General features: G+C 42.0%; 1 protein-coding gene across 1 annotated transcript in view; it reads left to right on the top strand.

The window, feature by feature from the left end:
* CCDC6 (coiled-coil domain containing 6) overlaps positions 1-13,726 on the top strand; it is a 117,232-nt gene that overhangs the window by 82,687 nt on the left and 20,819 nt on the right. Inside the window, exons 4-5 of the mRNA XM_080643031.1 lie at positions 11,095-11,198; positions 13,268-13,428. Of these exons, the coding sequence (XP_080499157.1) occupies positions 11,095-11,198; positions 13,268-13,428 (265 nt within the window). The remainder of the gene's footprint in view (positions 1-11,094; positions 11,199-13,267; positions 13,429-13,726) is intronic.

Genomic DNA, 13,726 nt, shown 5'->3' with positions numbered 1-13,726 from the left:
TGAAGTTCAGCTCAGCAGATGTGAGGGCCTTCTGTGCTCAGAAAATTATCTTACGGGAAAGAAGAAAACAGCAGCCAGAAACAGGTGGACTGCATACTTAACCCTTTTTTAGGTAGTACAATAGAAAAATACCGGAATCAGTTAGTGGAGAATTGGCGGTGCAATCCGGCAAACACTTAACGTGAGGAGCCGGGTTGCCTGCCATGTACCAGACACCCTCGGGTCGTTTTCTCAGTTAGCCCTGTCATTTGGGGTCTGTTTTCTTGTCCAAGAGGTCCTTTCCTTCCAAAGCACAGATACCCATCTCTAAAGGTCGGATTCAGAATTGGAATGGTAATTCCACTCATTAGCACCCATGTGTACTGACAGTGTTTTAGCCTGTGTAGTTGGGAGATTCTTCTCTAGCTTCAAAGCTTCCTTCCATCTGGATAAGCTGGGCGATCTCAGGCAAGCAGTTTGGTCTCTGTTGTGAAACAGACATAATGCCAGGCTGGTTGGGAGGATTAATCTTCCATTGTGCAGCTCCATGCATATTGCACAGTGGTTGCAGTGTAGACTACACAGCCCGAAATAAGTTTACGTAGCAACCCAGTGCACTGATGTTTTTGTAACTGTATATGTGACCAGGACAAGTTTCATCAAACAACCGTATGTGCTTTGCACTGATTTTCCATTCAACCTTATTTCATGTTTAGCAAAATGTAGGTCACAACTGACTCCACTGATTTCACAATCCAGTGATGGGTTGTGACCTGCAGTTTGAAAAACATGCTCTGATGTGCCCAGTGCTTTCCTGCCCTAGATCTTCGCGGACCTATTTCCTCTGCCTAGGCTCCTTTATCCTTCCTGCTCCCATCCTCATTCATCTGACTGATGCCCCTCCCCCAGTCACTCAGGGGTCTGTGCTGTGAAGTACTTCCTAACATTCAGTCCTTCTCTTGTAACACTTGGTACACAAATAGTAATAAGCAGACAGTTAAACAAATTGTGTCTTTCCTCTAAATTCCCTGGAAGGTAGAGGAGGGAAAGCATAATGTTGAACTCACCACCATATCCCTGGTGACTCACATCTATTCAGTGCTCCAAAAACTGTAGCTGCTACCATTAATAATGAAAGATTCCACCTAATGTCTATGGTAGACGGCATATTATATAAATGTTCATGCATATTAGTTGAGCCTCAACTATCTCACCACCTTCCTTCACTTAGTTATCTGTTAATTTATGAATCTCTGTGCTCAGATGTCACCTGTGACCCCACCACTCTGACGTTCTCTTTGTCCATGCTGCGGTCAGTGCACCTGTAATGCACACATCCTGCATTAATTCAACACCTTGATTACGTGCCTGCCATCTGCCACAAACCGCTGGGAAAGGTCCCTGGCCTCACGGAGCCTCGTCTAGGGAGGCCAGTGAACCTATGGACCATGACGAGCGATGATGCTCTGTGCAGTGTTGTTGTGGAGAGGAGCAGTGTTCCCATTGCAACACCGGTCCTCATACCAACTGAGGAGGACCTGGAGCTCCTTGGCACTGGGTTTGATTGATTGTTAATTGATACACATGGGCTGGGCAGAGCTAAGTCCAACTTGTTGCAAGGAAGCAGGGATGTGAGAGGAGACAGAAATGGAAGAGGAGAAAGCAGTAAAAAGTGAGTGCAGTTACTGCATGGAGTAGAGATGCTGAGAACAGAGAAAAGAACTCCGGAAGAAGATTGAAGTTGAATCCCTTCTCTTTATTGCCAGACAAGGAAAGTGGAGGGGGAGGTTTTGGCAGTCTGTGTATGGGGTCTTTGAGGGCACGAGCTTGCCTATATAGTGAGGGTCATGCAGAAGGCTGCCACGGAGCTGCACCAAGGCACATGCAGGCCTCTGCTGGCCGGTGCCCAGTGATTACCTTTAGCCAGCAGACAACATCAGCCAACTACGGAGGATGACAAGACTCTGGCTTCCGGGGGCATTACAGGGGCCATGTCCACTGGCCCAATGTCTCTCACCAAGTCACAGAGGCTGGGGCTTCAAATAATGACTTGCAATCTTCAGGACAAGATTTATGTTTTGTTCTTTTTTTTTTTCTCTCTCTCTCTCTCTAAAAGGAAACATGGTATATTTTAAGTTCTATGAGGAAGAAAGGAAAGTTTTAGGTTTCTAGCTCTTAGAACAGTGTTCTTAGTGAAGGCTACCAGGTGGGCTCTGCCTTACTTGTCTGGAAGTTAGTTTGTTCAAAATACAAACCAAACTGACATCACAACCAGTCTACATACAAGGCAGAGGCTACTTATTTTAGTAGCTGCAGCGACTGACTCCAGTGAGTTACATAGATAATCTGTATGTCCTGGTGACTGAGCTGTGAATTGAGTGGCCAGTGGCTCATGTTCAGATTTGTGTCCTTGGTTGATTTTTTGTTCTTGTTGGTGTGGAACAAAGTATTTCTTAGATTCATGGGTAGTGTGACCAAACTGGGTTTTCAAGCATTTTATTCACGCTAACAGCTGCCCTTGTAGCCCCTGGCAGTTGGAGAAATCTGCTGTAATAGCTCTGGGCAGCACCTGCTGGTGTCTGTGTGCCTTTTTTGTTTTATTGTGTGTGTGTGTTTTTTTTTTCAAAAAACAACCATGTTCCTGGAGGTTTCACTTGCATTAGGGCATGAAATTTAATGAGCACTATGCTTGCTTTGAAATTTGATTTCAAATACTGATCTGAAATTATGGAAGTCTTGGAATCTTTATTATTAAACATTTGCATTTTAAAAGTAATCTTTTGCTCTTTCAAGAAACTTTGGAACACATAGAAGTACAAAAATGATAAAACATTACCTAGACTACAAGCCTCCCCAAACAACTGCTATTTATATTTGTTCTTCATTCTCCTCCTCCTCCTCTTCTTCCTCCTTTCTTTAACAGTGTATTATAATTTGCTGCCCTGCTTTTAATTTTTTTTTTTTTTTTTGTAAAATGTAATAACCTGTGTGTGCACATTCAGATGCACTGCATTGGGGCACAGCCAGACATAATCATAGTCAACCCCAAAGTCCGCTCGGTGGAAATTTGATTGTAGTAAATCTTTGAGGGTGTTTGGGCAACTTGAGAAACTTGGGTACAAGCTTTCTGCCTACTGTTTGTTGGGAAGGGGGAAACGCCTCAGCGCAGAGCTGAAAAGTTAGTGGGATTTGGTGCCCTGGAAGTAGGTACACTGGGGCACTGGGCAGTATCCGAAGCTCCAGCAGGCTCGCTTTGCGGTGGATTTGCTTTGTAATCCAGGAGCTGTCAGGAGGTCATGAAGCCAACCGAGGGGTCCCAACTCCAGACCTTTGAAAGTAGACTCTGAGCTCTGTCAGGGACACAGACAAGTATCTCTACATGATGTGGTTACCACCACCACCTACCTACCCTCCCCCCGCCCCCCCAATCCCTAGAATTCCTTCCCTGGACCTCATTTCAATGAAGTACAAAGACTCACTGTATTCCATCTTGCCAGACTCTATTTTGAAGCATCCGATACCACTTGCCACGTGGATCGATTTGTACAGACGATGTTACACGACGGCTGGGAAAATATTAAACATGTGTTTCCTTTGTAAAAAGGAACCTCATCATGATCCGACTGTGCATTTCTGGTAAAGCACTGGGGGTGGAGACTGCCTGTTCAGTTGGAGGACATTGGTAATAAAACCCAGAGATACTAAACCCAGACTTCCTAGTTGCTTGTAATTTCGAAATCAACGAAGTCTATTTCTTTATGACCAAGATAAGAATTTGGTTGATGATTTAGAAGAGGCATTCCCCCTTCACTGAACCATGGCTAGTGAATGAAAGTTAGTCATAAATCTAACAACTCTATGTTAAGAAGTAGGATGGGTATGGTCATGATTAGAAAGAATTGATTTCTTTTATCCAAGAGCTTTCCTTTTAGATAAAGCACATTAAGAAGAGTTTCCCTAATGTTATTTTGTGAAGGAAGCTTATTTTAGGTAATGGACAGATAGCAGCCCCTGATGTAATAGTGTATTTGTAATCCACACTCGATGACTTCTTTCCAAGGACTTTTCCTTGATGTGGTGAAAGGATGTCCATCCAAGATGCTGAAACCTGCTTTCCATCAATGGTAATTATTTGGTAAAAGAGTCCCCTAGAATTATAAACCTAGCATCAAATCTGTTTAACATTGTGATGAAAACTGAAGTCCAGAAACTGTATAAATCTGAGTAATTATAAGTCTGGGGAATTCAAAAAGGCCTTCATTTTTCAACATCACTGAACGACAAAGCAAAATTTATTGAGCTGATAAACTATGAAATAGTGTCCTTTTCACATATTAATGTTATCCTGAAGTTATATCTATTTCAAAGAACAAATCTAATTTTTATAGGAAAACATAATTTTTAAGAAGAAAACAGTTGTAAGCTAGGGTAAAGAAGTTTAACTCTGGGCAATATGGGAAATTCTCAAGAGTCTTCCAGAAAGCTGTCATTTATCCTTTGAGAGTATATGGGCTTATTCTGTATTTTATATATGTAAATGAACATCCTAAATTAGGGGTTTTACTACTAAATTATATTAGGAAATTGTCATTTTTTTAGGATTAGATATCTTTAAGTATTTTCTTTTATTAAAAATAGTAAATTTCTTTTAAAAAGTGGGCGGGGGTAGGAAAAAGTAGGAATATAAATTATCACCAATATAACTTTCATCCAAAAGACAACCCTATTTATCTTGCTGTGTAAGTAGTTCTTTATGATGTTTTTGCATGTTTTTTTCCTCTATCAGTATATTTCTAAGATACATAGATAAATTGCTTTTCAATTGTAATTTTCGGCCTCCTACACTTGAACGTAACCATCCTTTCTTTCCTTTTCTCCTATTCTTCACTGACAAACTTCCATCAGCTCTTCCTGTGCTCAGCACTGTGATGACCTAGAACTTGTTTTTAATTCTGAAACCAGCCTCGGCTTGACTAATCCAATAGGTACCTCAGGGGCTCTGTGGTCTAGGAACACCTGTCTTACCTCATCTGTAACACAAATTGGCTGCTTGATTTCTTAAAAAAAATTTTTTGCCAGAAGGTAAGGGTCAGATGTTTTCTAGCCTAGGAGAATTGCCAGTGCTGAGCAAAATTCCACTGATTGCCTGAACATATGCCAACCGAGGCAGTGTTTAAGGTTTGCTTTACTTGCCTCTGTTGCTTTAATGTGTGAAGGCTTTGCCAGGGACCAAGGACGGTTGTGCATTGTTCTCAGCTCTTTTTGTGTCAGTTGCACATGATCTGTTTCAATAGCTCCCTCATGAATCTTGTTAGTCACTTCTTTCCTGTGTAGAGCAGGTCCTCGATGACCGTCGGACCTTTATAATGTTAATGAGATGCCATAGGAACTTAACTCTTGTTTATATCTGTTAGCCTACATTGTTTTGATTAAAGTTACAGAACCAATCAACAACATTAAGTGAGGACTCAATACGTAAAACCTTGATTAGCTCATATGTATTGGCAAAGTAGGATGGAATGAGCTAAGTAAGATTTTTTACCGTCTCTACTAGAAACGTAACTGTCTTAGCCCACTTGGGCTGCTATACCACAGAACGCAGACTGATTTATAAAGAACAGACACTTGTTTCTCACAGTTCTGGAGTCCTGAAGTCTGAGATCAGTGCCAGCTTGATGGCGTTCCGTGAGGGGCATCTTCAGGGTTGCGGACTGCCAGCTTCTCCTTAACGTCCTCACCTGAGAGGGAACAGCACACTGCAAAGTCTCTCATGACTCTTAGAAAGGTCATTAGAAATCCCATAATGGAGGCCACCCTCATCATATCAACTAAACATAATTACCTTACACAGGCCCCACCTCTAAACCATCACATTGGGGATTTAGGCTTCAACATATGAATTGGGGGGCACAAACATTCAGTCCATTGCAAAAACTGTGTTCATTTTTCTGACTTTAATTTAGTTGTTTTCTTAATGTTGTGCTTTTTATTTTCCCAGGTGATTCTGATAAACCTCCACAGTCACCGTTCTGGACATCTATGATATTACATAATAAGTTGATAGGAAATTGGGCTGAACTTTTAATGGCCGTCAGATACTACCTAACCTGGAAGGTTTGGGGAGATTGTTGTGCTAATTCCCATCACCCAATTGTTTTCTTAGGATTTACCTCTTTCTGTTAAAAAAATATATATATATAGCCAACTATGAATTAGATTAATGTAGGTCCTTGAGAGTACTCTGCTATTTCTTTTTTAAACATCAGGAACACTCCTTATATCATCATCATCCTAAGTGCTTTTTACTTATGTTGTCACAATCTGTGTGTCTGAGTTCAGTTTATATGATAGCCCTTCCACGGGCTTCCGCCTCTCTTTTATTTTTATTTATTTATTTATTTATTTTTATCCTCACTCAAGGATATGTTTTTCATTGATTCTAGAGAGAGAGGGAAGGAGGGAGAGAGATAAAGAGAAACATCAGTGTGTGAGAGACATATCTATTGGTTGCCTTCCATATGCACCCTAACTGGTATCGAACCTGCAACCTGGGTTTGTGCCCTGACTGGGAATCGAACCCACAACCCTTAGGTGCTCAGGATGATGCTCTAACCAACTGAGCCACACCAGTCAGGGCCCTCTCTTTATTATCTTGGATTTGTTGTCATAGGCTGCTTTCCAAAATTATTTTTTAATTAATTTTTTTTTTGCAATTACAGTTGACATACACAGTATATTAATTTCATGTGTATAACATAGTGACTAGACATTTATATAATTTATGAAGTGATCACCCTGTTAAATCTAGTACCCATCTGACAGTATGCATTGTTATTATAACACTAGAGGCCCCGTGCACAAATTTGTGCACAGGTGGGGTCCCTCCGCATGGCCTGTGGGGATTGGGCTGAAACCAGCAGTCCAACGCCGCCTGCCACTCCTGCCTGCTGCTTCCACTCATCCCAGCCCCGCTGTGCCTGCCACAGGCTTGTGCCCAGTCCTGATCAGGAGAGGCTCGTGCTGCCGTAGCTGCACTGGCCAGCTGTGAGGCGGGGGGGGGGGGGGGGGGGGGGGAGGGCAGGACTCGATCTGCCCTCCAGGTGGGTGGTGGGACTCCCTTGCTGGCCCAGGAATCCGTATCCCTCCAGCTGATGTTCGTACTGGTTGTCGGGAGCCACCTGGTGGCCACTTTTATATCATTTCTTCCTTGTGGAGCGTCTAGGGAGGGGAAGTGACGGCAGTGCCTGAGGCCAACTTCCAGGAGGCTGGCAGCACTGTTGGGATTGTACTGGCAGCACCGGTCTGTCAGTGCCTGGCCTGTTCTCCAGAGATTGGACCTGCAGGACTACTGAGGGAGTGAATGGCTGCCACCGGGCTGGTGGGCCACCAGACAGGTTGGTTAGCTGAGCAGCACTCCCACTGTGGGAGCACACTGACCACCAGGGGGCAGCTCCTGTGTTTAGTGCCTGCCCCCTGGTGGTCAGTGCATGTCATAGTGACCAGTTGTTCGACTCTTCGTCGCTTAGGCTTTTATATATGTAGATCATTGACTATATTCTCTGTGCTGTACTTTACATCCCTGTGACTGTTTTTCATAACTGGCAATTTGTACATCTTAATCCCTTCCCCTTTTCATTCATCCCCTCCACCCCAAAATTTGTTTTTCAAGTCAGGTGTTTGGAATATATTTTCTCGTAGAAATGATGATTATATGGTAGTTAGACTAAAACTTTTCAAAGTAGATTGAAAAGATCCATTAAAACCTTTCAGAATTCTGTGGCTGAGTACAGTGGTGAGGCTAACATCTCATCAGATGTTCTCGCCAAGCACCCCTTCCCCCCACCTCTCCCTTCACCCCAGCCAGCATCATACTTCTCTTTAAATGGGAAAAGGCTACCGTGAGGCAGAAATCCGATAGTGTGGGGAGCCATCTCTCAGCTGCGCCCTCTCTTTTCTGCTATTTTGGTGGAGGTCAGTATCTGACCACTGAGAAGACACAGAGGCAGGAAGGGCTGTGAATTCAGATGAGTTGGCTAAATTTATACACACTAAGTTTATCCATTAAAGGAGCTCTGTATTTATTTTGGGAACATAATAAGAACCCTTGGTCTGAGGTTAATTAACCTGTAATGAGAAGGAGAGCTACTGAAGAGAAATAAAGAATCTGGCAGTCCATTGAACTGACTTGATTACAGGGCAGTCTTTCAAATGTGTATGTTTACAAATCAGCTATATCCATCGATGCTCCCAGAAAAAGCAGGCAGAAGGGGCTCAGGTTAGCCTGAGAATTTGATGTGTGGCGATGGATGAGCAGATGCCTATTGCATGAACACTGAATAAAAAAAACGACGGGATATTCTTAGGAAGGGAATAGGGGAGAGCATTACAGATAGAGACCAGCATAGTGAGAGCAATGCGCCACTGGGCTGCTGTCGTGATTCAAGCACGAATTTCTGACTTAGCCTGTAAACTTAGCATATACTCACCCAGATTTGAGGATTTGTTCGGCATCCGGACAATGTCAGAAGCACCTGAAATCTCCTTCTGCCTGAATTGGCAGAACTGGTGTCTGTGTTCGGCTCTAAATGTATAGGTTGTGAAAATAAATGAGCAGGAGGTGGAAGGGCAAGTCTGATAAAGAATTTAATGGGCAGTTCATCGTAATCATAAATAATACCATTCCCTCTAACTTCTCTGCCCCTTAATGTCCATCAAAACTCACCAGCAATGCTGTAAAGTTGAGATTTTTAGAGCTGAAGAAACAAATCCAGAAACCCTGCTCTTTGGGGGCTAAATAATACGAACTCATATAGCGCTTCCAGTCCGCGTAATGAAACACCCAAGTCTAGGCTGCTGAGCTGGAGCCTCCTGAGTGGCCCCACTTCATGCAAATGAATTAGGAGAGCAAATTGGTAAAGCAATCCTAAGTTTCACCCCCAGGAAGCCTCAGTTTGCTGAAGCGGGCAGTAAATTGATAGCTGGTGCCCACAGAAGCTGAGATTCATGTCCATTTTCAACCTGTTTGTCCTGCTCTCTTTCTCTTCTCCGTGTCCTCATAACTCTCAGACTCATGAAGCTGCCCCTTACTCTGCTACTCCCAAGAATTCTTGGCAAAGGAGGTAGGCTCCCAAACCATAGCATCATTTACCCCAAATCCTACTTTCTCCTTAAGATCCTATGTTCCTTCAGCTCTAAAATGAAATGGTGGGTTTAGATGATTTGTCTCACTGCTTCTAGCTCTAAAAATCGGTGGCTGAGCCAGCCCAGACTAAAGACAGCTGCCGTCTTGAGACCGACACTGATGGAGAATGATAGAATGGATAGCTTTGAAAGGTCCCTCAGAAATCATCTAGGCCAACCGTCTCATTTCACAGATGGGGACATTGAGGCTCACAGCAGGTGAGTACCTGCTAGAGCCACACGTCTAGTAAGTTATCCATAGGCAAAGACAGCTGTGGGTGTTCAGAGTTATTGGTTAGCACTGTGTATGATTACTCCAAAATGAAACGTAATTGGACATAAGTTTCCCTACTACAAAACGATGCCTTACTTGAGTTTTTTCTTGCCTGCCAACTACTCACTATCATGCTTTTAGTCAAACACAGGAAAAGGGTCCTTCACAGGCAAATGCCTTAGAAAAAATGGCCATGAATCATACTTTAAAGCGTGGCCAAAAATGTCGTCAGCATAGAATCTCACTAGGTTGTATAAGAGTTCTATGAGGCTTTCCAGGTCTTTTCTCATTGCTTCAGATAGGAACTGTTTAACATTCTGAGGAGCATGCGTGCATTAGCCTATTCCCAGCTTCACAGCACAAAATGCATCCGACTTACTCTGACATCCCACCACCTTTTACTCCCCTCATGCAAAGAAAATAATCCTGAAGCTGTATTTTCAGTTGAGACTGTGACCCAGGCTCATTTACGTGCTGGATAAAGTCTACTTTGGTTACTTTAAAAGATTACATTTTGTACATGGTGTTGGTCTCACTTTATTGCATATGCAGGTATCTTTGATCAGTAGGAGCTTGCCTCTATGACCTCCTAAGGAAACGTGAAATCTGCTACTGTGGCATTTTTGCAGCTGTGCAATCACAAATAATTTGTTGACTCAGTGATGGAAAAGGTGAATTGGGTTTGGTTGCAGGGACAGCATAGGGGCAGTCACATAGCCTTTCTCTCCTTTTAAAGAAACTTCCTGTTAAAATTACTTAATATCTCAAATACATAGACAAGTACAACAAATGATGCAGCACATTCCCTCTACTTGTCCTTGTGAAGTCTACTGATCATTGCATTTTCTAGCCCTCTCACCAGCCTTTTTCTTCATATTGTTTTCAGCCTCTGCCAAATATGTAATTTATTTGTTTCATTTACTATCCTGACGCCATTAAAATGTAAGTTCATGAAGGCAGACATTTCTGACTTCTGGGTTCCCTGCTACTTCCTTATTAACCAGTGTCTGGCATTGTTTTCAGTATTTTCATATTTCTCAATATTGATTGGTTAAATGAATTTTCCCAGTTTACTTCTTTTTATGAAGTAGAATAGTTTGGGGTTCCCTCCACAACTGCATACCTTTCCTCAAATCGAAGTTCCCTTCTTTTCTACCTCCCCGGAGGTAACCAGTACTGTGAATTTGGTGTTTATAATTTTGTGCCTATTTTTATATCTTGGGACATATTTATGTGCACCCATTGACAAATATGGATATTTGAGGTATTTATATAAATGTCAATGTAATCTTTTAATGTTGAACTACATGCAGGACTGGGGGGCATAATGGGGGTACAAACATTCAGGTAAGTCCTGGTATGACTAGTAAGCAGAACTCCCCCCAAACTCTCTTAAAGGAAGATTTTCCATGTGCCTTGAATAAATGCTGAAACAAGTGATGTACCAGACAGCAATTAAGCTTTAACATCAAAGAATGAACCTGCCTTGGTTTTCTCAAGAGTGTAAGAACTAGATGCATTTAAAGTGTCTGTGCTAGAAAATTGGCCATTTCTTTGCAATTTCTCCAAGTAAAGGGGTCATAATGGTCCAATCAAGAAATCTAATTATCAAAGTTAAAGTGGCTTGCTATTCTCAGTAAAACTTCTTTTCCTTCCTCTAGTTGAGACGAGAGAAGATTGACCTTGAAAATACTTTGGAGCAAGAACAAGAAGCACTAGTTAATCGTCTCTGGAAAAGAATGGATAAACTTGAAGCTGAAAAGCGGTTTGTTTAGTCTTACTGTTCAATATGGGATTGCGTATGTGACTAGGGTGCTGTTCTGGGTGTGACTGAAGAATAACAATGGGACCTTTAATTCCATGGTTGATGCATATCATTTAATTTGTCAAAGGAAAAACACGTTGAAAGCTTTCTGACCTCTTTTCATGCTGGTCACCTCTTTACACTTCTCTCGCACTGGCCCAGTAGAATTTCTTTCCATTTGGTGTCAGAGGCTATGAAGAAATCAGTCAAGGTGCTATTGTTCACCTTTAAATTGTTCTGAAGGATGGCTATAGTTTCAGCTTTTTTACTTGATTGAACTGGCTTCCCCAATTCTTTTCTAAACTGCATAGCATGTGTACTACGTGCCTGTAGTTATTATATATTATAAAATGTACTTTGTTAGGAAGACTGAGATTTCGATAGAAAAATTACCATCTAATTGTTTGCTGCAAAGAAATGCTCGTACATATTTAAGGTTAGCATTCTTTGCGTTAAATGCATGTACATGGATGTGAAATGTCATTCAGAGGCAAACATTTCTCTTTTTTAAAAAAATATATTTTATTGATTTTTTACAGAGAGGAAGGGAGAGGGATAGAGAGTTAGAAACATCGATGAGAGAGAAACATCGATCAGCTGCCTCTTGCACACTCCCTACTGGGAATGTGCCCGCAACCAAGGTACATGCCCTTGACCAGAATCGAACCTGGGACCCTTCAGTCCGCAGGCCAACACTCTATCCACTGAGCCACACTGGTTAGGGCAGGCAAACATTTCTTGAACCCCTCTGTGCAAGGTACTGTCAGGCCCTTATTTCTAAGTGCTGCAGACTTTGGGTGGCTGGAGCCGGGCTTGAAGAATGGCGAGGAGTTCTGTATGTGGGATGTGTGGATGGGTGTAGAAAGGGAGTTTCTTGAAAATGTTCATTAATCCACTTCACGAGGACCTTTTTGTTTGCTAACCAGAGTCCTTTTGCCGTAAATATTGGGTTTGGATGGATCCATAAACCATTCTGAGTTCATCTCAAGATTTGCAAAATAGAAACATACCACAGACTTTTAAGAAAAGTGCAAGTAGAGGCACTGTATATCTACAGGGAAATATTCAAGATGTGGCTGCGTTTTGCATTATTGTAGCTATAGTAATAGATGGAATTAGGAAAAATGATTTAACATAATAAATGTTGTAGGGACCATTACAACATCTAACATACTGGTTTGCTCAGTTAGAGCCCTTGAGCAAAACTCAAAGGTAAAAGTTAAAAACAAAACAAAACCAAAACCCCCCAGCAACCTATAAAAGGGGACATGGAGGTCTGTTGCCATTCAGTCTTCCTTTGCAGAATGCAATCAGCACCAAATTATTGCAGATTATTGGGCTGAGCAATCTGAAATTGACATTTTATAAGTCAAAAGCTGTTGAATATAACAAATAAGCATTTTATGTGCTTAACGATAATTAGTGGGGAAGGTGGAACTACCAATTGTTAATCTAATAATTTTTGTTTTGTTTGGCTTTTAACGTTTTGCCTTAGCTATGGCCAGGAGCAAAGGGCCTCTCATCAGTTTGTCATGCCCTTAGCTTCGTTTTTCAGCAGGCAGTTTTATACGTCTCTATGTTATGCCACCATCCACAGAGACTGATAGTGCACAGTTCATAAACTTCAACTGAAAGCATTGAGAGAGTGAAATTCCTTTGGTATCTCCATGTCCTCAACCAGCATGTCAAACATTTAGTGAGTAGATAACTCTGGAGCCTTCTCTATGCCAGACATACTACTTAGAAGCAAATGTTAGAGATTTTTTTTTTTAGGAATGCTTAATTACCAGTGGCAACTTGAAGGAAAAGGAGGGTGGGTCCTTCAGCTCTGCCCTTTGACCCGAATACCAGGTAAGGGTGACCAGAAGTTCATGTGCAATGGGCAGAGGAGATAAGCAGCCCTGTAAATTGGTTCTGCAGTTCATTCATTACAGGAGCTTGCTATTAAAACAAGCCCTCTGGCTAGTATGTTGTTTTGTCTTTCAAAGGCAAACAGTTTCTCATTGTTGGAATTTTTCTTTTCCATAAAGAATCCTGCAAGAGAAATTAGACCAGCCGGTCTCAGCTCCCCCATCACCTAGAGACATCTCCATGGAGATCGACTCTCCAGAAAACATGATGCGCCACATCCGGTTTTTAAAGAATGAAGTGGAGAGGCTGAAGAAGCAGCTGAGGGCTGCTCAGTTACAGCGTATGTAGCCTCTAGTTTCCCTGTCTTCTGTCTGCAGAATTAATCTACTTGCCAAGTACCAAGGGTTTTGCCAACATTTACGGTTTGATATGTGTTAATCAAATTCGTATTGTATTTCATTACCAATACATGTTTAGCCTGTCATCTTGGAATACATTATTTTTAAAAATTATTATAGTAGGGCCAGGCAGCTAGTTTAGAATACTTCTAAAAAATAATTCAAATAATTTCAGAAGGGTCCAGAATCACAGGTAGTATTGTTAACCTTCTCCCCTGCGTCCATCTCTAGGATGGTGCT

The sequence above is a fragment of the Plecotus auritus genome (assembly GCF_963455305.1).
Source record: "Plecotus auritus genome assembly, chromosome: 9".
Classification (NCBI taxonomy): Eukaryota; Metazoa; Chordata; class Mammalia; order Chiroptera; family Vespertilionidae; genus Plecotus; species Plecotus auritus.
Note: the sequence above shows the minus strand (reverse complement) of the source record. Positions and strands in the feature narration are given on the sequence as shown.